The sequence below is a fragment of the Falco punctatus genome, assembly GCF_963210335.1.
Source record: "Falco punctatus genome assembly, chromosome: 1".
NCBI lineage: Eukaryota > Metazoa > Chordata > Aves > Falconiformes > Falconidae > Falco > Falco punctatus.
Window position 1 is genome coordinate 44985894 of NC_137580.1, and position 26606 is coordinate 45012499.

The 26606-nt window shown below is 43.6% G+C and overlaps 1 protein-coding gene across 2 annotated transcripts in view; it reads right to left on the minus strand.

The window, feature by feature from the left end:
- LOC308054344 (uncharacterized protein) overlaps window positions 1-26606 on the minus strand; it is a 62450-nt gene that overhangs the window by 17862 nt on the left and 17982 nt on the right. Inside the window, exon 4 of one of the 2 annotated variants that reach the window (XR_013924074.1) lies at window positions 24249-26452. Coding sequence is in view for 1 of the 2 variants with exons in the window: in XM_080366975.1 (XP_080223101.1) it covers window positions 8384-8402 (19 nt within the window). In the remaining variant the exon portion in view is untranslated. Of the gene's footprint in view, window positions 1-8383; window positions 26453-26606 lie in introns of both variants that reach the window. The other variant, XM_080366975.1, reaches the window with a different exon arrangement.

Sequence of the window (26606 nt, forward strand, 5' to 3'; positions counted from 1 at the left end):
CCACGGCTCATTGCCATCAAGGACACCGCTCCCTACAGCATCAGATCTGAACACTGGAATGGGACGTTGCTTTTTTTCCTCCATATCCCCGGTGCTAGACAGCAGAGTGAATTCAAACCATAATACAGGAGGCTCTTCCCACAGCTTTTTCTGGGAATACGGCAGTTACTGATTTCCTCTGTTTCCTGTAAGGTTTGTTTCCTGTAATGAGTTTGAAAGCAAATGTAGAAAATACAGTTGGCTGTATATTTTGTTGTAGAAAACACGGAACAGTCTTGTGCTTGAGGATGTGAGCTGAGGGGGGTTTGAGGCAGGTTTCAGCCTAAGCAATGTTAATCTTTGCAAAAAACTTAAATTACACTGCCCGCAGTAGTTGGGATTAATTAGTTTTATTTTCTCAGGCTTTTCCCTTAGATTAATGGACTGCCAAGAGGCAAGAGCACAAAGGTGCTCACACCCCCTCATTTCATGGCATTTAAACATCCTTGATATTTAGTCTTCCTAGAGCCCTTCCTGCAGCCAAGGGAGACAAAAGGGCAGCGCAGAGCCTGCCACTACGAATGGGCAGCCAGCGGTCCCTGGGCACTGCAGGAGAAGCTTGCATCACCTTTTGAGATGCTTGACAAGAGATTTTGCTTTTGGAAGGCTAATGTTAGACAACAGGAGAGTACAGAGACATTTTTACTGCAGGCTTAGCCTGAGGTCCTACCCAAGTGCTTTTACTACTCTCATCCTCTCCTGTTAGACACAAAACACCCTGTACCTAGTCCTGCTGTGCTTTCAGCCCCTCCTGTCTGGCTTCCTGGGGTGAGAAGGACCCCAGGTTCTGCTGGAACATAAGCTGGAAACCAAGGCTGGGAAAAAAATGCTGTCCTAGACAACTCTCAGAATATATATATTTTATTTTATTTTTTTTAAAGCCAAACAAGCTTGTTCCACAAAGACAAAAATGTTGCAATGTGGAAAGAGCTCGCAAACCAAAACCACACAAAACTCAGGCTGGTCAGTCACAGCTTCATCTCCATGTTTTTGGTAAGTTTCAGTGAAATGCCAACCTTTTATTTCTTTTTGTTTCCAGAAGGCATTTGGCAATTTCAGAATATCAGTTTTGAAATGTCACTGTCTTTCAAACAGAGCAGCCTGTTGAAGCTTAGCCTTTCCTGCCAGCGCTTTCCATTTCAAACAATTGGCAGGTCCTGATGAAATAATATTTAGGTAAAAACACCCCAACATTTCCAACCAGTTCTGATAACCTGGCAGCACACAGTGCAGCATGGACGTAAGCTACATCAGTCAAGTGCAAACGTTTCTTTGGTTCCTTCCCACAGCTTCCCAAACACATATCAAATAGCTGTTGGTCCATCCAGCCAGCTGGGAAAGCGAGCAGATGACTTTAGGGCCCTTGCACCCCTGGTGAGTTCAAATACACACACACACTAAAATAACAAAGCTGCTTATGTTTCAATTTACTCTTTCTCAAAATATTGAGCATGCAGCAAGCTGGTGCTCAAGACGGTGGCTTGAGAGGACAAGTGAATCTTCTTTAATCACGGTTTAGATTCTTTTTTGAAAGGCAGAGGCACTGATAGATATTAATCTAGGGTATTTTAACTGTCCTTCCTTTGGATTACAAGATTTTCTTAGAAAGAGTCAGCCTCAAAAAACAAGCATTCATATAGTTGTATTCACTCTTCTGCATGCTCCACCTCACCCTTCCCCAGACCCCTCTGGCAACACTGCCCCCTCCCAGTCACTAGTGTGTAGCTGAGCATGTTTCTGCTTTGGAGGGAGAGACATCATCCCTGGCTGCTACAAAACTAAAAGTGGTTCCTGATACTAATTCAAGTTCTTGAAAGAGTGTATTATTCCCATTTGCAGCTAATTGTCAGGTTAGAGATTCATGATGGAAATTGATTCCAAAATAATACAAGAGGCACAGATGTACATCTTCAGCAAGTCTATTTATATGGCAAAAACCCTGTCCTGCCTCCAGGCTACCAATGGGTAGGAGCTGACGTCCTGAAATCCTTCTCACAAATGTTAAGGGTGCAAGGTAAATCCCAGTCTGGGTGGCAAAAAGTTCAGAGATGTGTAAGCACCTGAGACCATCTCCCAGGGACGGATGCTCCCCCGCGCCTGTGCAGAATAGACCCGGCGGCTGGGCTTTCTGCTCCCCCACCTTCAGCCTGCGTATACATGTGTGTTTATCTTCAGGCATAAAGATTTTTAAAGGGCTTTCATTGGCTTGCACTGGGAGGTAGACGGCAGGATTAATGGCTGTTCTTCAAAGCTATAAACTGCATGGTGTGTTTGCTCAGACTTTGAGCCATGAGTTACTGCTGTAATTAAATCCAGAAGGAGAGACCATAATAACATTCTGACTTGATTTCCAGTGGCAGAGCATTGATTAAGAGAGCTACATAATAAATGAGAGGCGTTTCAGAATCACACTGTTGATGTTATCTGAAATATTTTTATAATTAGAAAAGCCTAAAGAAAATTGTATATTATAATTACATGCATTATTAATCCTACTCTGTTATAATACAAATTCTTCTATGATTACAGGTTGCAGCAAGCTTTTTGTAAATTTTTGTGAGAGGTCCTGTGATTTGGTTTACAAAAACCCTTGTAAACCATAGACCATATTATTTCAAACTCATGCAAAAACAGAGAAAGTTCGAGTTGATGACCCAAGAATCCAAAAGGGAACAAACAGTTTAGGTGCAATGGTTTTGTGGTTTAAAATCTGTAGCACAATGAAAAGAACATTCATACAGCTATCTTTTATGCAGTCCTTTGCACCGGAGTCTTGAATATTTGAATGTGAAAGGAGGTAAACAGGATGATTAAAATCCAACAATTTGTAGTTCATTCAGCTCCTTTTGAGTAAAGTCACCTGACCACAGGGTTTTACTCTTGAATAAAATTGTATTCTACCATCCTCTATGACTATTTAGTGTATTATATATCTTTTCAGCTCTCATCACTTAAATAAGAAGGCAGTTTAGCAGAAGATACACAGAAATTCTTAATTCACCGAGAAAAGTGACCACGGCATATATAAAGGTCTGTATGTCCAAAGAAAGCAGAAACTCTCCAAAGTCACATCAGTTAAGGCAATCTCTCAGTCATATTGATAACCGGTTACCCTTACAAACAGCCCCACCAGATTCAGAGGGATTGATTCCTCATATGAGCAACTGGTCAGCAGAGTGAGTAAGGGTTTAATCATACGGACTAAATTTCTTCAGGTCAGAAGGCCCAGGCACCACTATTCTCCGTGCCAACATTTGAGAGAGACATTTGAGGACTCATTTTTGGAGATGCCAAAAAGCATTGCAACATGGAAATTAACTGTAGATTAATAACTAAGTTGTGCTTCTCATCACCTGTTTTCTACTCACAGTTTAACCACAGGCACAAACCCAACATGATAAATGGTAAGATGCATCGAAAGCCCTGTAAGCGCTCAAGGGTTAGCACAGCATCCCTAAGGCTCCATGCACTCACACCAGGCAGCAGGCACACCTCATATGGTACTCGAGCTGAATCCTTTAACGCATGTTTGGGTCAACTTCAACATATCTGCTAACATCTGATTCACATTTTAACCAATCTGATGGACAAACTCCATATCCAAAAGGTAGCAAGAAAGGTTTTACCAAATAGTAAAGCCAAAGCAAAGTACCTTCATCACCCTCATGAAGATAGAGGTAACAGGAGCCACTTGTAGTGAACCACGGATGTATCCGGAGATATCAACAATGAGAATGTGAAGCTGCCAGAGCATGGACGTTGGAAATTACAAACACAAATAGGCAGTTCTCTCATTTCTTAACTCACCACATCAGTAATCACCCAACCTCAACAAGAAGAGCCATCAAGCAGAATGGATCCCAAGATCACTGCTTCCCAGAACTGAAATCCATGTGCCAAGACCACCAACATCACAGGACCACCCAACACCAGCCTTTACCAGCCAGAACCATACAACTCCCATTTGGCTCATGGAAACAAGGCTACATTAATGCCTGGTAAAGACTATTTGGAGAATTGTTAAAAGGAGGTTCTGAACATGTTCCAGTCACTGAGTGTTGATTCTGGCAGGCACAAACTGAGTGATGCTTGGTCCCACACTGAGCTGCTGCACTGCAGTCTGGGGCTCCCTCCAGATGGTTACAGATGTCTCAGAATGGGGACCAGCTGGTTAATGTTTTCTTGCCTTGGTTACATGCAGATAAAACCATTTGCGTCATGGTTACTTCTGATGGAAAGTGGTTTTGCTTAATTCACTCTGGGCTCAATAAAAGGCGTTTTTTAGCTGGAGACAAAAGGGTTATTCTAGCTGGTTATGGAAATGTTTTGCAGGTTTGCCTGTGATTTAAATGCTTGATCCAATCTTGACTGAACTTTCTTAAGACAGATGTAAATGCCCCAAGTGGTGCTGTCACATTAAATGCGTTGGTTGTCTTGTTCACTTATTACTCGTGTTTTGCCATAACCCACACTGACTGGCAACGAGCTTTGATTTCAAGACTTCTGGAGAGATTCCAACCAAGCAAAGCATTAGTCACCATCTGAATTTTGTCTTTGTCAACATCTTGTGGTATTTTAAGATGTTTACCTTGAAGAACAGATTCTTCTAGCCATAATTCTTGTAGTCAAGAGATTTTCTTCTTTCATTTTTGTAATTATTAATAATTAACAGAGATGAAGAAGCAATATGAAGGACAAATCTTCTTGCTCCCCGGATGCCCAGGATTTTATCAGAACAGAGGTTCACCTAGCTGAAACAACACTGATTAGACTGAAAAACAGTACTGTATCTGATCTTACCTTGGAAGTTTTGTGGCCAGATCTCCTCCCCAGAATAGATTTGATTTTTTTCTTTATTACAAAGAAAATATTTATATTTACTATAAAGCAAAGATCCCTTCCACCAAGGATGATCTTCCCGTTTTTCCCTCTCTTGTAAGAACTTACTTTTGTCTGACCTGCCAAATCCCACTGTATCAAACCTCCCTTTGCATACAATTCCTCCATGCAAGAATTGTGAAGCACAGGAGTTCTTCGTTATGCATTAACTGGAGTAACCCAAATCACCTGGCCAGATTTAAGTGCCAACTGATGACCAGTTTTCTTTCTTAACTCATAGATTTTCTTAATATTGCTATTATAAAGTTATTGTTTCCTTAATACATTATTTAAAATGTTAAATATTAATATTTTCACTGTTCACCCACAAACAGATCAGCTATTTCATGCCCTAAAGTACCTCTCATTCCTCTTTGACAATGAAGTCAAGACACACAGCATCAAGAGTGCAAGATCTTTAATTCTGGTCAGATTAATCCTTTTGGTGAATCTGGATTTGCATATTTGAATCTTGAGACTTATAAAAACAGGCCAGTTATGAGCATGTATAGGTGCCACAGTAACAAACAGTTCATTTCAACAGGAAGAAATTATTTCTTTTGAAGTGTTATCATTTACAATGATATAAAAATAAGCACAGATTACCTTACCTGTGCTGGGAAATGTGCTTTTCTGGTATCCTAAACATGGAAATGCAATATAAATTGTGTACATTTTCTTTTTCGACTAACTGCTTTCTCTGCCATAAAAGAGTCTGACTGCTAAAGTAAATTGATTCCATGTGCCAACACCCCCACAAAATTAGTGACTCTACTAGTAGATGCACTGCCCCTTTATGGAAACCCATATCACTTACTGTTCTGAGAATAAATCTGATGGAGTGATTCAAGACCATCTTATACAGTGCACAAGCAATTATTGCTGGAACAAGAACTCATTTCATACAAAGCTGTATTTATCCTTAGTTTGAAATGACACTGCTTCAAATTATCTGAGTGACTCTATAGAGACTATGTTCAGGCAGTTAACTCATTAACATTGTAGTCTCCAGATGGGCAAAGACAGATCACACGGATTTGTATGTTTAATGAACAGCCAAATAAGGCAGCTCCTCTAAAATTTTATCTAAATATTTTCTAACATAGCTAAGAGGTCACTGATGTATTTTAGTGTACTGCTTACAAAATCTATACTGCCTTTGACAACAGTTCATGGGCTGGTTTGTTTTTAAAGGTGCTGTAATACTTGCTGAGTAGAGTTGGCCACATACTTGCCAAATGATGGCAAAAACTGACATCCATGACTTTGAATAAACTTTGCTTCATGTGTTTAAACTTCAAATGTGGCTAATACCTATGGTTCATTTACATGTGGTTGTATTTCAGCTGCCGGCCTGAGTGTTCAGACCTAAATCAAGTCTGACAGACTGAGACATGACAGTATATCCCTACTTAAGAGACTGTGGAGCTCCACATAAGAAAAAGGTGAATACAGAATTTAACTGAGCCCTTTTGTAGCCATTTGCTATTAAAAAATATATATGTATATATTAAAGATAAATCAGAATAGCAATTTTAAAACACTTATAAATGCTAGAATTTTCATTCTTTGGAGGACTAGAACATGGTACAAACCTACTATCTTGAGCTTCCCAACTCCTGCATCAAGTTCTTACACCAATTAAACACTACGATGCAGGAAGGTACTGTGCCTGTAAACAGACTGTTGTATCATGCAAGGCCACCACTTGTCAAGCTGTATTCTCAGGTGATGTCCCATTGTCTTCATTTAAGCTTTTCCCCAAAAGAAAGTACATAAAATTTGGCCTGCAATTTGCTATAGTACCCTACATTGCTTCAGCAGAGGTACAACTTCTAAACACCTATAGGGCTAGAACTAGAGCAGCTTTTCACTGCAACATAGAAAGATTCACTCCTCAGAAGCCAAAGACAAGGCAAATCAAATAACTATCCTCATTATAAACATGTGTCTTCAAACAGCTGGAACAAGTTTCCCAGGGGTGGTAAACTCTGTCTCCTCCAGCACCCTAGTGAAGACAGATACTGGTCAGAAATCAAATAGAAGTTAGGGAGAAAGGATTGATGGGGTGAGGGTCAGTGACCAGGATTGTAATTTTTAATAATTTGTTGATATGTGGTTTTGGACTGAAAATCCATGAATCTACATCTTTTCAAGTGTCATGATTTTGATTCATTCATCCTTCTCCTCTCTTTATGGCACTTGTAAGCAATTCTCAGGGCTCTTGCTTCATCCTTTTATCTCTCCTGAGAAAGTCTGCTGTTTCACAGAGAGAAATGCATGAGGTAATTTACTCATGTGTTACTAAAGCTTCTCTGCTTGTAGACCGATGCATGCTCATGTTGCCATGTTTAACAGGAGTGATATGAAACATGGTCTCATTACTCATTAGAAGCTCCTGGAATAAAAAGATTACTTCAGCCACACAATACTGATTTTTTGTCATCACTGTACATCCCATCTGATTGCTTTCTGACTCCAACAGTCCTATTGTGAATGTGAAGATCAGAGAGAGAGAGAAAAGGGAAAGTAGTGCCTTGTTTAACTTTCAGCCTGATGCCAATGCTCTTCTTGCTGCAAGACAGAATAATCAAGGACCCAAAGTACATTAATTCTCTATTCAAACATTCCTATCAGAAATTATGTATGGCAGAGTTCCCTGAAAATCACCAGCATATGGAGAATTTCTTCAGATATTTACAGCTCCCCAGGCTCTCTCAGATAAAGACAACATATTTAGAGAAGGAAATAGCAAGTAAGAGTTAGAGTGAAAAACAGCAGCATGTTGCCTTAACGAAATGTGTACCATCCAAATGGTAGCATCTTTGATCTGTCGGAGCTAAGCCCTCCCATAATGGTGTCTGACAACTGCCCTCTCCCTGCTCACCTCAAGTACTTAATTACACATAAGTGAATAGCAATAAATGAACCAAATTATGCAAAGCGGTACCCTCTCAGGAAGGAGGTAATGACACAGCCACAAGAATTTCTCCCAGTAAGTCACTTACATCTCTAGATTTGTGCAGAGTCATCAAAAAATAGCCCTGGAAGGAATCAAAGATGCCTTTACTTGAAGGCAGTATTGGCATATGTCATTCGTGACAGATGTTTGTTCAATCTGTTCCTGAAGACCCTACAATCATAGGAACTTCACAACCCTTCCAAGCTACCTATTCCAGTGCTTTATTACCCTTTTCCTTAGAGAGGTTTCCCTAAGGCTCAATTTAAATTTCCCTTATGTTAATTTACGAGTGTCATTGTTTGTCCTAACCATCATGAGCACAGATAACCTTCTTGTCCTCTTTGAAATGGCCTTTTATATACCTGAAGGCACCCATCAGGCCTTGCTTCAGCCTTTTGGGTTTTTTGGTGCCACCACGTGACTCCAGGTCTTTCAATTTTTACTCACAGATCAGAGCTTAAAAAAAATATATAAAAAAAAAAAATAAGGTAAAAAACCCACAACCTTTTCCAGAAGAGGACATCGAACTCTGTCCTGTCCATCCATTCCAATCTGTCCATCCAATCCACCCTGTCGAATGAATTAAAAATTCATTGATCAAAACTGGCCACAGCGTTCCCACGCTGAGCAGAGCAGAGCACACTTGTGTCTGAACCTGATAGTGGGATGTTCGTCTCTCACAGCAGCATGCCACTGTCCCCTTGTAGCTAATTTTCTACCTGCTATAAGGAAAGATACTTTTCTGGAGAACTGCTTGCCAGACAGTTGTTTCCCAGCCTCTTTGCTTAGCAAAGTGTGCCTGGCTAAGAGTACTTTGCATTTGTCCCCTGCTGAATTTAAAGCCCTGTGTTTTCAGACACTTCATTGATTTATCACACAAATAGTACCCCTTCCTCCAACATGCTTGCAGTCATTCTCAGTTTCATTACTGTTGCAAAGTTACCAAGCAAACTTTACATGTTTTTAAATTAAGCTATGTGACCTTTGTTCCTCCCCAGTCCCATCTGCAAAGGTTGTTTTGCAGTAAAGGAAATTAAAATGGTTTAACACAACCTATTTTTGACCAGCCTATGTTGACTGCTATTCATCTTCAAATTATTTTCCTTTAGACTTGTTGTTAATCTGACTGGACTATAATTCCCAAACTATTCTGGGAAAAAAAATATTTTCTCTCCTTCTCCAGTATTCTTCAAGATTATTGTAATTATCTGCAGACAGCTTTCATTCTCCATCGGGCAGCAGACCGATCTTCTCTTTGATCTTCCTCATTCCATTAATGTTTCTTACAGAATTATTTCTGGTTATCTTTGAGATCTCATTTTGTGCCTTGGCCTTTCTGGTTTTATCCCTGAATGCTTGTGCTGTTCTTTCAGATTTATTCTTAGAAATCTGACCTCTTCTTTTTTGCTGTGTTTTTTTGTCTGGTGTTAAAGAAAAACTCTTCACCATCTACCCAGCTTGGCACCTACTGAATTTCCTATGCTTGCATTTGGACAGTCTGAATTCAGTCCTTAACTTACTCTGAAGAACTGACAACTTAATCTTCCATTAGCTTTACCTCTTAGGAGGTCTTATTTACCAAACATGAGTCTATTTATGTCCGTTTTCTTGAAACCAACTGCTTTTATCATGATGTCTCCCACCTTCCCCTTCTGATACAGAAATCCCGAAGCAATTTAAAAAAAACCTGAACAAACAACAATTTAGAAATCCTCCAGTATGAATAAGAGTCCCCCATTATTTAATGATAGTAAGGTTGAATATACAGAGGAACAAAATGTAGCATTTCAGTTGCCAAGTAGGAAAAAATGAGGGATCTATCATTATGTGCTCAGGTAGTGTCAAAGCTTTGGACGGCCTTGGAGATTGTTTCCACCCAAAATAATGAGAAATTTTCTGATCCTTGATTCAGTGAGCCATGCCCTCTCAATCATAAAGTTCTGTTCTTCTGATTACCCTCAAAAATCAAAGTAATAATCCTGATGGTGCAAGCAATGCCGGAAGCATGAGCATGATGCTTTTCCTTGAGCAGTGGCACCGTATTTCAATACACTCTCACTGCCTGTTTGTATCACCAGCTTTCAATTTCTTCTGTGGACAAAGCATAAGTTTTTAACCTTGAACTTCTTAGGATTCATTTATGCAACAAAGCACTTCGCTGTGCCCCAGCACAGAGAGGGAGCTCATCTCGATCTCTTTTGAGGAGCCATTCACAAATATGCATGTAAGATTTTAAGCACTTGCTTAAAGACAGTTTCCCCTGCTGGGCCATTTAACCCCAAATGGAATAATTTCAGAAAACATGAAATTAGTCCAAATCAGCCTTTGACTCGCAGGCATTTATCCACCACCCAGAAGTAGATATTTTAACAACTGTGATTTTGGAACAGCATCGCCTTGCACTTAAAATAACCCAGCAAGACCTCTCATTACAGGAATCAGCATTACACCAGCCCTTGCTTAGTCCATACCAGCTTCCCTTCCTGGACCTGCTGCCAATTTTCCATGGATGGAAAGCAATAGAGGTTCATCATCTTTGCAAGGGAGTTGGACCTGTGATCTGCCTGTCAGCTAAGCACTTCTTTGTTGAGGTTTCGTCTCTAAAAAGACAAAGCCCAGGTGTATAACAACCCTCTGGCTATCCTGCATATCCCCCTTTGCCTGTGGGACTGACCCCATCTGTGGAGGAATGAAGGGAGTGGGTTGGTTGGCATTGATGGTGTGCAGCTGTGGGCTTGCTTCAGGGGCGGTGGATTGATTGACATGGATGATGTGCAGCTGTAGCTCGTTCTGCTACGTAGTTAAATAGCCCTGAGGAGGGGAGGAGGTGGGTGTTGGATGGAGAAGAAACAGTGTGGTCTGGTCTCTGGAGGAAGACAGAACAGCATGGACAGTAGAATCTGACCAATGGTAAAAGCCTTGTTGCAGTAGGCTGCAACAATTGGTGCCTCCTGTGAGGCTGACTGAGTTGGACTCTGACTACAGCAACTGGTGCCCAATGTAGATGAGGCAAGCGGGAGAACCTGTGACCCATAACATACACCATGAGAGGTGAGCTGTTGCAACTAATTGATATGGGTGTATTGCAGTATTTGTTGTCCATCTTAACTCAAATTGCAACTCCCATCCACTTGCATGTAGCCATCTCAGCTCCTGATGCTGCCAGGAGAGAACCAAGACCTCCTTTTGGCTGGTGGGGAAGGGACATACCTTTTGGAGGCTGTCAAGGACTGGCCATAGAGTGCAGCAGCTGATGCCCATGAAGGTGGTGTCGGCAGAGCTGACTGCAGCATGCAGTGTATTCCAGCAATGCGTTGCACACAGGTGGAGATGTTTCTTTGGGTGCCCCCAACACTGTGGGAGATAGATGCCTACTTCAGGCCTTCCCCTCATACCATAAGGCTTATGACAATTGAGAAAGAGGGGAAAATAGGGATGCTCTGAATGCCTATAAAATAATAAACATAATTAAGTTTGGAAGAAATTAATAGCATTAGCCTTTCTCTTCAATATGCCTAAAAACATATTAAGAGAGAATCTCTCTTTTGGCTTTTTAGTGCAGTCAGACATTTTACTCTCTGGCCTGTGGAAACAGAGGCAACAGCTGCCCTTTTGGCTGGACAGACGAGCCCCAAAACACTGTAGGCACACCAATGGCCAGTTATTTCTGGGCAGGAGTCCAGGCGCTGATCTCAGTCCCCAGCCTTCTGCAGATCCTGGGAGCAGGCTCTGTAGGAAAGCACATACTTTTTTGTCTCTCCTTTTGGGGTGATTATCAGCAAGAGCCATTCTCATAATGCATCTTTCTCAACATTTGAAGAGGAAGCAGAATACCCTCAATGGAAAATCCCCACATCTGAAAGATCCTGAACCTGGAAGCTGGCCAGGGCTTGCTGGCCTGCAGACCAGATTGCGAGACTCAGCTTTGCAGCCAAGAATTTTTCCCCACTGGACTGAAGAAATGCAGGATTCCATTTCCAAGCAGCAGCAAGTAGAAAAAAAAGTGCATGGGGTTGAGAAGAGTCCTGGCAGCCCACAGCAGGCAAATGTAAGCTGATATTTTGCATCTATAGCCCCTGTCTGCTGTGTGGTCCAGCAGCATCGGTGCGCCTATGTACATTTCCCAGGAAAGGGATGGTAAGAAACAGCAGATGTTGAGAAGACAACAAACCTGAGCCCTCCCAGGGTGAGCTGCCTTCACTGACCACAGGAAAATGTCACAGGAAGAAATGAGTTAAACCCCTCTTCCTCCTTCCCAGCAATGTGACCGATCGTCTCTGTCCCAGCACCTACACACTAAATGGTCTGCTCTTGAGCAAAGTCCAGGCAGGGGAGATGGCGATTACGTTGACTCAGCCATCTTTGGATAAATTGCTCATTTGAGACTTGGGTATAAATCCTAATTAACCTGAGATAGCTCAAGCCCCAACTTCTTGCTGGTGGGACTCTGTTATATCCCTGAAAAACAGCGTAAGCAGAAACTACTTGGAAGCAACTTTCCCTATCCCACGCCCTTTTCTTAATGTGCTTGTCAACAGCACAATCCTGTGTAATGCAAGGGGATTAGGTCTTGTAGGCATCTGTTGCAGAGATCCTGTCAAATAACCACCTGTTTACAGTACCAACATCCAGCCCAGCCTGCAGGATCAGTGCACAGCCTTGGCAGGGCTGAGGGATCGCTGCTCAAGCAAAATTTCCTTCTTGTTACCACTTGCTCCTCACAGCAGCTCTCATTCCAGCTGGGGAAGGAGCGTGCTGAAAAATTAATGAGGAGTTTTAAATATCTGATTAAAAGATAGGTAGACAGGGGGAGGGTAAGGGAAAAGGAAGATATGGTTTAAGGGGAGAACAGGTTTACAGATGCCTCTGGTTCTGCCACCTGGTAGGTGTAACTTCTCTCTTCAGTAAAGATAGATCCAAACATCTCTGCTTTAGAGGTGGCCATATTCCATCCTCTATTTTCACAAGAGGTCAAAACTGCTCTTACTGGCAGTCCACAATGGGCTCTGCTGCTACAGCTTCTATTTAATATTTTCTACCACTTATTTGTGACACATTGTAGTGGTCAATACCAAGGGAAATTAGGTTTCCTTTGCTTTCCGTATCAGTGTCTCCCACAGTTTACTGGTCCAGACCAGATGTAAGTTTTCATTAGCAATTAAACCAGTTTCATCACTGCTTTAGGGGAACAAATCGATTGACCAGATTTGCAGGTACAACTTTGTGTGCCTGCAGGCTTGAATCGGTCACTGCATTGACTGTGCTCTGCTCAGAAAACTTCTCAGCCATTAAAGCTGATCATATCTTTTCCCCTCGTTGGCTGAGAAAAGCAAGGGTAATTAAAATATATATATATATTGGTAGTAGTCTGAAATAAATTAATGCTACAATAATGAAATAAAATTATATTAAAGGCAAAGTCTCATGCAGAAGGGCATGAGAACTGAGTGTTGAGAGTGCCACACCGTTCCCAGCGGGCCCCCCCAGCTGGGTAGGCTCTAATCAATGACACATGCCATTTCTGCAAAAGACAGCCCAAAGGCATGCTGGGGTGAATTAGAGAGACAATTTCAACCCTATCCTGATTTTCCTGCTTTTATGAGTTTAAATTTGATCTTTAACTTTGTTTGAAAACAATTTTTGTGGTTTAATTAGATATAGTGACAATAAGTCAATAGCCAGACTAACATTTTCTGGTCTCCAGCCTGGAAACAGTGAAGTACTGAGTCCGTGGCAGAGCTAGGAGTCTATCTACACATCTTAAAAGCCTTTCAAGCCTGCAGTTTAGCTCACTCTTCCATGTGTACCAATCTGCTAAATGTCCCTATACGTGGTAATATTTTCAGATACCACCCTCTGAAGCTTGAAATAACATATATATGTTTTTGTTCTAAACCCACGTCTAACAGTCTGTGGTTTGATAGTTTAAAGCTTGTCTTCCATTTGTCAAGCCTGCATTAATTTACAGGGGAGGCATGATTCAATCTGAACCTTGTTGATAAAACCAACTAATGGTTGGAATTTACATAGAAATAATACAGGCATCAAAAGCTATCCAGGAGTTTGAAGCATCAGAAATAATCACAGTGCATTGAATAAGAGCATATGAATAATTCAAGAGCTTCAGAATCACAGTTTTGGAATCCTGTAAGATCACTGTTCTTTTTTCCAGAATTGTAAGCTTAAAAAAAAAAAAAAAAAGGGAAAAAAATCACATTAAGCTTTGTACTTATATTTAGCTCATCTTAAAAAAATACTATGCCCCCAATAGCTCCTTGTGACTGATAAGAAATAATGTAGGTGTGTCAGATCAAAATCAGTACTTTTTTAAGGTAAAGTTTTCTAAAATAACTACTAACCACAAGGCAGCAAAACTTCTGATGAGAGATAAAAAATAGCTGTCAACCTTAATTTTTTAAAATTTTTTTTATTACTATTTTTAACAATTTTCCCTAAATATTTCTGTTCTGCTCTACCATTAACCACTGCCATTAATGTGGGACAAGGGCAGAATGCTGGGCTAGCCCAGGGTGCTTTGGCTACTATAAATACCTTTTTTTTCAAACCATCTCAGGCAATTCCTTCTCGAAGGCAGCCTGCTTGGAAGATGTGCCAAGATCCTTCTTGCAGTGACTGTGCCCGGGGCTCCTCACTGCCCCTGCGTTGGCTGGCACTGTCACAAGCTTCTCGGTCATGTCCTCTCCCCTGGCCCATTTGCTAAAGGCATCTGGGCATCTTTCTTGCACCTGAATTTCTGCACAGCTCTACCAGCCATCTTTATTCTCTGTTGCCTCTTCCTCCATGCTTCAGCCCCCATCCTCTCAGCACGCGGCTTTAGCCCTGGCATCACCTGGAAAGGGTGACCCAGACTGGGCGAATTAGGTGCCCTTGGAGAGGGGCAGAGGGCAGGCCCACGTTTCAGCCCCGTCTCTAAAGGTATTTATTATAAGAGATACAGCAGGAGCTTGTCTGAATGGACAATAGACAGGAAATTAACAGTTAAGACTGAAACTCTAGTCCTTCATTCCTGTGATTAAAAGAAAACAGATACCATGCTGAAAGAAAAAGACAATTTCAGCTTTCATGTAGCACTGTCCTTCAAACGGTGCTTCACATCAGGCATTATTTCTCTGCAGAATCTAGCCATTAATTTTCTTCGTTTAAAGTAAAAAAAAAAAAAAAGTCCATGGAAGATTATAAAAAGCTATGTATTCCCAAACAGACAGATCACGATGGCTCGTTCTGACTATGCCATTCTATCCCTCCACACAGATATTAAATGGCTGAGATAAATTGTGGCTTAGGGTTTTACAGAGGCATCATGCCAGCGATAGCAATGGGTTACAAACTTCCTCCTTTAGACAGCAAACACCCAATTACCAGCATCATCTTCCTTCACGCTTTGAATAGTGAAGGAGGGGTTGGCATCCATAGTTTTTCATTTCTCAGTAGATGGAGGCTGATAGGGTAATGTATGTTGCAATGGAACACATTGATAGCCAGTCGTTCTTAAACAAAATGCCACATTGTGCAACCTGTGGGGACATTGCGGTGAGCGCATGGAGCCTGCTCCATCTTTGCACCCCTGTGTAGTGTAGGCATGCATGGGTAGGCATGTGGGCACTCTGGGCATGCTTGTGCCATGAGCAAATACGTTTGTGATTAAAAACACATTCTTCAACACAGCACATACAATAACCTGGTCTGATCTCATAGCTGACCCTGTTCTGTGCAGAAGATTGGCCTAGAGACTTCCTGAGGCCCTTTGCAACCTGAATTACCTGATAAAATGGAAGGGAATGGCTTATAACATGCACCTGAAATCAACTGGGTCTTTAATGTTTGTTCTCTCCACAGCCCAGGTAAATAGAGAGTTCAGAAAAGGTGATTATACTGAGTAATAATAATGAAATGCTAATTACTGAATGAGAAATTAAATGCTTATTAGCAAATAGGGGGGATGCAAAAAAGTTCTGTGAGGCCATGGTGTTTCCTTTTGGCCACATGCAATAGCAGGGGTCTTTGAACAGTGACCCTGGTGAACACTCCTCTTCCAGGACAACAGAAAGGCAATGCATGCCTTAACATCTGGAGACAAGTGCCACCCTGAGGCTCTTGCCACAGCAAAGCTCATCAGCTCCTTGACCCCATTTCTTTCAGGGAAGGGTGCTGGAGGACCCAAGTCTTTACTTCCGTATGTGTTTTTTAAGCCAGACCCATCACACTAAGCAGCACATGCTGCATTCTACCATCGACCTTGCTTGGCCAGTTCTCTGCACACCCTCATGAACTTCACACCACCACCAAACTGAATTAAATGGTTGTCGCATTGGAGGAGAGGGCTCTGTTCAGGACTTGGACAGGCTGGAGAAACAGGCTGATAGGAACCTTGTGGAGCTCAATGCAGCAAATATCAAGTCCTGCATCTGGGGTGGGATAACCCTATACAGCAATACAGCACGGGGACCAACTGGTGCTGTAAGTAAGGCTGTGGAATCTTCTTATTTGGAAATAACCAAAATTTGACTGGGCAAGGCTTGAGCAGCCTCAGCCTACTTTACATGGCCCAGCTGTAAGCAGAAGTCAGACCAGGCATCTTCCAACCAAAATAATACAGTGAATTTAACCCTTGACCTGCTTAGGAGCTCCAAGCATGGGAGAAGTCTCCTACTTGAAGTGTTATAAGCTCTTTCTTGCTGGGTGGTATTGGGCTTTTCAGCTCAAGCTTAAAAAATGTTCTTTGGAAACTTGCTAGCAATAAAACGCAAGACCACTAGCTGGAAACAATAATTAAACATAAATGATTAAAAAAAGATTGATCCCACTTGCAAGCATTTAAATATGCCAGCTGCTAAATTACAACATTGGCACAGACCTGGATGCCTGTGCCCATTTTAAACAGTGCTCGATGAGATCTGTGCAGATAGCAGGCTGCCTGTGCTGGCCCTCGTCCTGGCAGCAGATCTGCGTGCTTGAACCCTCGATAACCAGAAGAACATTGAAGCAAAACCCCTATGACTTCACAGGGACTCCAGGGTGAGAAAAGTATGCATCAGTATGGCCTGGACCGTGGGATCACAACTTAAAATGGCCTGGTATGGTTGCAGGGATTCGCAAACTCTTTTTAAAGTTTCTGTTTTGGAAAGGCACACAAAACTTGGAAAGAAGGGAATACAGAGCAAGTGGCGTCTGAAAGAGGATGGTTAGCAGGTGGGCACATCTCTAATGCTGCAGTTGTAACCTAGGCGCATCAGGCATTCATAACTATCGGAAGAAAATCCCACACTCAACTCCAGCAGCATCTATGCTACCTCTCCCAGCATAAGTTAGTAACAGCCTCAGTCCCATTTTTTGCTGCCCAGCAGAAGTCTTCATTTTGTTAAGTATAAAGTATAAAGGCACAGCACTGGACCCTTCACAGGCACACATTCCCAAGAACAAACATAGGATAAAGCTGCAGGTAGAAAGGAAGCGATCACATACATATATTAGCCCCTGTGAATAGGGACCACAGATATAGGTTGATTTGACCCCTTACTCTACCGGCTCCGTTTGCAGGCTGAACCATTCCAGCATAAACAAGAGCACTAGAAAGGGTATGGGGCCTTGTATGAGGGGGCTCCACTTCCAGTTGGGGCTTAAGGCACGCACGGTTTAGTAGCTGAGAACATAACATGAGATTTCTGTACACCAGCACTGCCAGCTGGAAGCAAAGGAACGACAGGCACATACATCCCATCCTTGGGAATCATCTCAGGTCCCTTTCACCATCACTTCTGCTCACAGGCGTGTACCAGGCTGCACGTCATGTGCTTCTCCTGCTTTTGTTAGTCATTTAATTTGTAGGCAAGGGATCACGTCTGTTGCTCCCTTAATTATGGAAAAGTTGCCTGTGCACAATTTCAACAAGCCCCCGTTCTGCTCTTTATCAATATTGAACATGCTGCCTGTCTTTTCAATGCTCCAGCTCGCAGTCACACAACATTTGTTCATAGCTGCAGGCTATGTCAGCGAGACTTTGATAGAGCAACAAAGGAGTTCCTCCTTCAAACAAACAGCACGAGCGAAGAGCAAATCCACCGGAGTGTTGCAAAGGCTGTCAGGATTGCAGCTGGCTGGAGCTGCACCGGCTCGTGGCTGGAAATGGCACTTTTCAACATGTAGAGTGAATATTGCTACAGCACCTGCACCTCCCCTGGGAGGTGTTGCCGTCTAACCCAGCCTTTCTACTGTGAGAGAAACAGCCTTTCTACTGTGAGAGTACTTTCTACTACCCCTCTACTTCGGGAGGCGGGGGTGCTGCTCTTCTAGGCATCACATGGATACACAGGAAAAGAAAATCATCCTTGCCACCAAGGGACACACCTTGCCACCAAGTACCTTGAGGGCCCTGCAAGTCCTTCCCACCCTCCACAGAGAAATCAAGCTTGGATCTTGGGTGTCTAATGTAGATGTGTGCAGTGCTCACTGGTGTAAATACCCGCAGGCAGCATCCACAGCCCTGCAGGACAGGGCACAAGCAGTGACAAAACACAGGCCGGGAATGAAACATCACATCTTTGTGTTTGCCAGAGGTTCCATCTGACCTTCTCCAGACCTGTGGGTGCCACCAACGGTGACCACCAAGAAGAAACCCTGAGGACACCAAGCTAGCTGGCTCCTGAGCAGCAACGGATGTAGTATCTAGGGGTACTTCTAGATCACAAGGGATGTATACTGTTCTAAGTTGTTGTAGTGTGGCACTAGGGAGGAAAGTCGTCTGCTGACCTTGTCCTTGCAGCTCTGGTATGGGCGATGTAGAAATACTGGTGTGAACGGGAGAGTTATGTCTGCCCCAAGAGCAGGCAACCTTGCTCAACAGGGTCTGCTACAGAGGCGATGGGTGGTTTTGCTTGCAAATCTTTGCCTCCTCCTCCCCATCCCTGGGAAAGCTGAGCTCTCTAGTTCTGGTTCACAGCCAGGGCAGATCTCGCTTTAGGGATTTATTTGCTGGGTGCTTGCTGGGATGCGCAGGCAGCCACACCTCCAGGCCAGGCTCTGTCCCACAGAGGTGGGGGCAGAGGCACAAAGGAGCCCAGGATAGATGTGGCTGGCCAGGTCCTGGCACTACCAGCAGAGCATGGCAGTGGGTGGCAGCATCGCGAGCAAGAAGGAAGATGGCAAAAGGAGGGGGTCGTGCCCTGGAGCCCCTGATACACACCTCACCTTCCACCTCTCTGCACAACACGCACAGTCTGGAAGCCCAACCCAGGCAGCTACAGCTGAATATGCTATCTCAGTGGTCACAGCAGAACTGAAACTCCACTTAGCCCATCTTCAATGACAATCGTGTAAAGTTCATGATAAGTTTTCTTATTTTACTCCTCTCCAATTAGAACACTTAAACCCATGAACTATGCACCAGCATCATTACGCACATCGAGAAACGCTGTGTCTGTGCCCTGAGTCACTCACCACAGAGGCAAAATCAGGCCTTTGCTGATTGCCAAATGACGGGAAACTTTAATGAATCAGGTTTGTTATACAGAATAAATGACACCAAATCTATCACACCGTGAGAGAGAGCTTAGCTTTCATTTGTATAGCAATTAAAGCAAACATGCAAATAATATGATAATAATTGTCTGCAGTTTTTATGTGAGGGTTGAATTATTTCTGGTAGCTTCAGTGCAAGTTTTTCAATTGATTGGTGATTTCAGACCCTTCTGTTCAGAGCTGTCCAGCCTGACCTAATCTTCAAAAGGCTTCAAAGGTCAGCACTTTCTGAAATTGAAGCTTCACTGAAGTTATCCTCTTGCGCATACAGAAAATCACTACTTGCTTTTTCAAACCCCAGCTGTCCCTGCTCAGTCTCATGACCATATATGAGCAAGAATCAAGGAAATAGAAGATCTGTGGGCCACAAAAATGCTAGCAGGGTGTGACTGGTTTGCTGCAGGAACAATACTAGGGTGTATAACTCAATATACAGAAGAAAAATTACACTAACCAAGACAATCCAAACAAATGTCACATCCCTGACAAGTGCTGGCACTTGAATTTTAACTTACGTCACTGGGACTTGCTGCCACGTAAACTCCAAGTGTTGGAGCCTGAACATTAGTCAGAGCAAAGGTCCATCCAGAGCCCAGCGTCTTGTGGCTTGCATGGGGAAGGAGAGGATGTAACTCTTGGCCAAACCCCCAAGCTTCTGGAAAACCAGGAGTTTAGTAACAGCTTGAGTGGGAGGTTGCGTCTGGACCCTTGGTTTCTTCGGTTGCCACCTCCTCACAATTTGTCAAAGCCCTTTCTGAATCCACCTTTGCTTTTGCAACAGCCTGTGACAAGAAGGTCAGTGACTTCAGTTATATTCTGGGTAAAAACTACTCTAATCAGATTGTTTCATTGCGCCACCAGTTTTTGTTTTGTGTAAAACAAGATCATCACGCTCAGCTGAGCAAACCCTAACCCCAGAGAGGGATCTCCTCTGAAGCTCATTCTCCCATAGCCATTACCAGTCCTCGGACCTTTTCCAGTTCTGCTTGGTGCTAATGAGACAGTGTGCCCAGATCTACATTTAGGCTGAGATCAAAATGTGGCTTTATGCAATAGTGAAGCGAAGTTTATTTTACCTTGCCTGGAGGTGTTCAGATGCACCTGCAGACCCCTTCATATCAAGCACTTGAGGCCACAGATGAGTCTACAGATGTGAAAGCTACAGATTTATGTGGACTTTCAGAAATTATGACTCCAGGTCTCCATCGCACCTCAAAGTATAGTGCCAGGGACCAAGAGGGACACAATCCTAACATTTAAAAAGCACACTCAGCATGTCAGAGCCCATGTGCTTCCTTCCCACTGCTGGCTGTTATCTCAGTTCAGCACATCCAGTGCTGCACCTTGGGGGAAACAAGCTTGAATTATCTGTTGGTGGAGGGGCTGTCATGCACCGATGTGGCCAGAGCACATGAATGAAACCTCGAGTCCAGCAAAAACAGGCCAACAGATGATGTGTGCTTCCCTTCTGGAGCTTGAACCGAGGTCGCCTTCTGGCTTAGTTTTGAGGTTTTACAATATGACTGATCAAGTGCTTAACTCAAAGCTCCCTCCCCATGCTCTGCCTGGCTTCGGTACAAGCTAAAGCCAGAACGTGCAGTTTTAATTTATACCACTAGAATAACATGCTCAGTTGTTCCACCAGAGAAACACACGTCTCAGAATTGTCTTTTGCCAAAGTCTCCCTTTTTTTGCAACAAGCCTGCTGGCTGATCCATCAGCCCAGAGTCCCCTTTGTCATGTGCAGCAGACCCCCAGCTCCCCTCTGGCACTGCAGCTCCAGCAGAAAAGGCCAGGGGGGGTCACCCAGGCACAGCAACAACACAGCTGCCCCCTCCTATTATCCCACCAGACACACATCCTCCCTCTACCAGGGCCGAGGGAGGAAAGGGGGAGATTCCTGCAACTCCAAAGGCTACTCGTAGGCAGTTTTCTCTTTCAGGATGCCTGGGGCTGCTAAAAAAACCTAACCATATCAGAAATGAGTCGTCAGAGCCATTTTCCACCAGACTGGGTCGGCAAGAAGCATGTACACACTAGTGCCAGCAACTTAGCCACAGCTTCAGGTCCCTGTACCCCCAGAGCCGGGGCAGGCACTGCTGATCATCCCATGGGGAAAAGACTACAGCAAGCTCTCCGCCAAGGGCTGATGTGAGCACAGCAAACTCTGTGTGTACACAGCCCCAACTCCGCAAGCACAAAAAGCACAGGTAGAATAATAAAATTGTTTAAGGGTGTAAGTAACCACATGAATATGCAGGAAGCCTATAAATTCTTTGCAGGCTGCTTTGGTGCACGCACGCTTGCAGATTTCTCACACAGGAAAGGTGAAGCAGAGAATAGATTGCTTTATAAGTTGCAGATAAGGACTTGACTGGGAAGTTTATTGATGGAAATGTGATAGGCAAGAATGAATGGCAGCACTGAAAAGACGGTCCAGCTTCCAAAGAGTGAACAGAAAAGAGTGTTTAGCTGCCTTTGTGATCCTGTGGCTTTCATTTCTTGCTGCAGTTAGAGATCACCTGGTGTCTCTCTCAGCTATGCAGAAATTGAGACTAATACAATAAGAAGCCCTTTCCCGTGTGCAGTTTTCAAGTTGTGTTGCTTAGGTGATAGCTAACACTTCCAAAGGCTTGTAAGTCGAGGAAGTCAGGTAATACCATGCATTCCTTTTCAGCTAGGACTTGGATCTCAATCTGCAGGGTAATTGGGCGGTTAACTTCTGGTAAGGCATTCAACTTTCACCAATGTTTGTGAAAATCAAAGTGGGGTTAGATAGGAAAAAAGTATCAAGAATCTTTCTGTAGCAGGATTTTAGGAGTCTAAGTCCCAGTGCTCTTCAGCTTGAAAAGGGCTCTGAAGAGCCAAAACTGATTGCCAAAAATGGAGCCACAAACCACCACCATGGGCTCTGAAGACTCACCTTCCCATTTCTGCCACGGCAGCCAGGACTTTCTAACAGCCCCTCAGGACCCACATCGCAGTACCTTGAAGCTCTACGATGGCACTTCAAGCAGGACTGTGGGGCCACAGGACATCTTGTCTCTTGGTTGGTTCAGCAGTACTGGGACCTGCAGCTGTATGCTTCACTATCCTCCCTCTGCATCCAAATGCTTGTTAATGACACAAGTAAGAACCAAGCAGAACTGAACTACCCCTGGTGTTTAAACACCTTTGTTTTACACTATTTATCCATGCAGAAAAGTGTTTGAGGAGTGGGTTTCTCTTTTCCCGAGATATCTTAAGATGTTTTTTTCCACAGGAGTTCAGGTTCTCTCTAAGACCACTTAGAAGATGACCTTTCAGCACAAGAGTGTGTGTAGGAACACACGGGCAATCTTTATCTTGGCATGATGGTGAGGTTAGAGAAGGTCGCTCCCAAACCAGGTCACTGCTGCTGCACACCTGCTACCCAGCTGGAGCTGCTCTCGCTGGACACGGCGCAGCTCCGCGGTGCAGAAGGGGCCATCCCATGCACAGGGGACCACTGTGGATGATTTACAAAACCCCAGACCGCTTCTACCTCCCATTTCCCATCCACTCAGCTCCTCAATGCCTGCTTAATTCAACTAACCGCTCTGAAATTTAGGCTTGGAGTTTAGCTGGATGGGAACTTGCACCATAGATGTCAATAACACAAAGGACAGATTTTAGTGTTTAGCATTTCTGGTTCAGCTTGGAAGTCCATGGAAATGCTAGAGCATTTCATTACTCCTATAAATCCCAGTGGGCAGAGAGGGCTGCAGCTGTATGAAATACTGACACCACTCTGAAATTATATATCCCTGCAGTACCGCCCCTGCTCTGCAAACTGGAGTATCAGCCCCACAGCTGAATCTTTCTAAAATGGTCATGGGATGATTCATGCGAGTTTTTTCTTCAGGAAAATAACAGATGGGGTGGGTAAATGCAGTAAAGGCCAAAAAAACCACAGCAGACACGTTTTCTATAAAGCCTTGCAAATACAGCCTAGCCCTAATAGATTGTGGCAATGCACCTGCCAATATAACACTCTTACACCATCTCTTGGGGCCTAATATAGATCATGGCTTAAAGTGTTATGTGCACTGAATGAGGTCATATGCTCTTGGGGTTCTGGTGATACTGATGACTTGAGAAAACAGAATTCATATCTCTAGATGACCCTGCAGAAAGTCATTTAGACTCATTCAGGGAGCAGCAATTCCCTGACTCACAAAGGTGCTGTAGGCTGAGCAGTTATTGTATGGTCCAGCCACCTTGGCTCCACTTCTACAGCGTAGCTGCATCTCAGACCACAAACAGGCTACAGGAAGCACAGTGTGTCCCTGTGCTACCAGTACCCCTCAGGCACTTGTGCCTCTGTTGCAGAGATACTTGCTGTGCTCACTGTGTTGAAGCCTTCAGGAAGGAGCCAAGGCAGTTTTGTTTACATGATGCTATGGGATATACAGCAGCCGATGTAATTCCTTCTCCTGACTTATCCCAGAAGTTGGAACACACTTGGGCAGCACAAAGAGACAGTCTGGACCCAAGCTTCTGTCCCTGCTGTCTACAGCTCCTGCATACCAGTTCTGACCTGTACTTAAAATAGCAACTAGATATGGTCTCTGGTGTTAACAGTCATAAAAGCACTTGAGGTTAAACAGACATCACAGGGTTTTTTCCTACTTAAAGGCATCTTATTTTATCAGCAATCTGCATACTTGACTTACTTCTATTAGAGACACTAAAAAAACCCAGATCCCAACATCTGGAAACACCACTATCAAGAGCAGTAAAATAAGTTTAAAGTACAGGGTAAGAACAAGGCACTATTGGCAATGCAAGAGGTGTATTGGCACTGCATACTTACCTGATGTGAAACATAGCACTGTGCGACCCTCTGCAAACTCAACCGAGCGGTGAAGGCTGGCCTTAGACTGTAGGTAGATGAGCCAGCCCCAAGGACAGGCTGCCCAGGCTTTACCACCTTCATTAATATTTCTGATGTGGTGGCTTGAAGGAGAGAAAGTGGAACCTTTGTTTTCTATCCTGCTGGTCTTTCTGCCCCAGAAGGCGGGCCAAGAATGGGTTCTTCCTGCTGGGGCTGCTCAGTGAACCACCAGCAGGACTCTGCTCTGGGCCATGCCTCTGATCCCCAGGGCATCCCACAAAGCCCTGAGCAGATCCAGCCTGGTGTGAGACGTGATGGACCAAGTTCCTATTCAGGGGCAGCCCAAATGTTCCCAACCAGCCTGGATTCACCCTTAACAAATCTGTTCTTCCCAGCTGGTCGAATCTGCAAAGCAGAGCTCTGCAAGATGTTTGCAGAGATCCTTAAAGACTGGGTTTGCTGCAACTTTTATATCACTTGTAATCTCAGAATCACAGAATGGTCAGGGCTGGAAAGGACCTCTTGAGATCGTCCAGTCCAACCCCTTGCCAAAGCCGGTTCACCTAAAGCAGGTAATCACAACCATCCATGCAGCAGATCACTGATGTAGTCACTGTTTGGTTTCCAACACCACTGTCAAGTTACTGTCTACTGTTATATTGAATTAATTGCATTTACCTGCTTTTGAGATGCACCTGGGAACTGGTAGAATAAGTCCTTTATGCATAACAAATACTATGCATAATTTAAGTAGAAACCGTTCAAATAAAACTTGGTGTTATTGCAAAAAAAAGCAACCCAAAAAGAGAGAAATTCTGAAAATGCCATCAACTGGAATTTACCTCTTAAGCAGATTTTCACCAAATTCAGAGGATCAATTCCATATTACTTTCTAAGGCCAGTTATAACTTCCCCACAAGTCCTGGTGTGTGATTCCAGATGGAAACAAAACTGAGCACTCCACTGAGTGTCCGACTGTGCTTTTCGATGCCACAAAAAATCTAGAGAAAAGCCAAAGTGGATGGATTCCAAAATATTTTGAACAGGCAAACTCTTCCAATCCAGACAGCTGAGAAAGTCATTGATACATGAATGGAGCATGAATGACAACCTCAAAAACTGTTATCAACACACCTGGGAGTCTGTGACAACTTAATTAAGAGGGTAATAATTGCTTTACAAGAAAAAAAGGCAAGAAAGTGTTATGAAATTTGTAACTTTACAGACTAATTTTTGGGTAGGTAATTTAAAAGACCTGTTCAATCCTCTTGTAATTAGCTATAGCTGGGGTAAATAGACAGCCATGGAGCAGAGTGTCTTCATGGCATCAGACATCAAGATCTGCCCTGTAGGTGTCTCACCAACCAGGACACTCTCAGGTGCCCAGTAAGGAAGAGATGAAGGGCTGTGACATGATGTGCTTTCATCTCCATTGATCATAAAGGGACTTTCCATGGCTAGGAGCTAAAGCTACCACAAGTGTGAGCACCTTCAGATTATGGAAGGAGAACGGTAGGAGGGAGGTTAGTGGATTCAAACACATTGAAACTGCAACCTTTGCAATACTGTTTTCATGTATTAAATTGCTTCAATATTACCTGAAGAAAGCAAGGAAGAGAAACTTCCCTTGTGGTCAACAGGATTTGCTGATTTGAGCTGTTCCTTCGTTTAAAAGTAGCCTCTCCATCCTGTAGGAGTATCTTGTATCTTTTTCATCTAAACTCTGACAGAAGTCTTCCCATTGGAAGGGGTGCTTCGCATCTCCAGTTGTGTCTGCTGGCCAGGGTCTTTGTGTGGACTGTGCAGCACTGGCAGATTCCTCCCAGGTGGAGGAATAACTTCGGGATATCCTGGGACTCCTGTAACGATCTTTCATCCAGGGAGGCAATCAAACTAACTCAACACCCTGACAATTCAAAGGGATATAAATGAATGCGGAATCAAGTAGGGAAAAGACCTCAAGATCTCAAAGACGCATGTTCTGAGCAATGCCGAGGCACACACATTCTCATTACTGGGCGTCCTCCGCACAACCATACCTGGGTTCAGGTTGGAAAACTTGCTGTGGAATGCAAAACCTTACCTGCATGTAAGCAGCTGGTTGTGCTTGGAGAACATCACCCCTTCCTTGCTTCTCCCTTCCAGTGGGAAGACATCGGACTCCCCTTTTTCCCCCAAGAGCCCTGCCACAATGGAAAGCACAGACACTGACTGCTCAGGTGTTTCTGTCAGGCACTGGTTGATGAATAGCAAATCCCTTCCCCACACAGCTAGCTGAGAGCTCCTGAGAGTGCCAGATTAGAGATGTAAGGAAAAAGCAGTGGGAAGGAGAGTTTC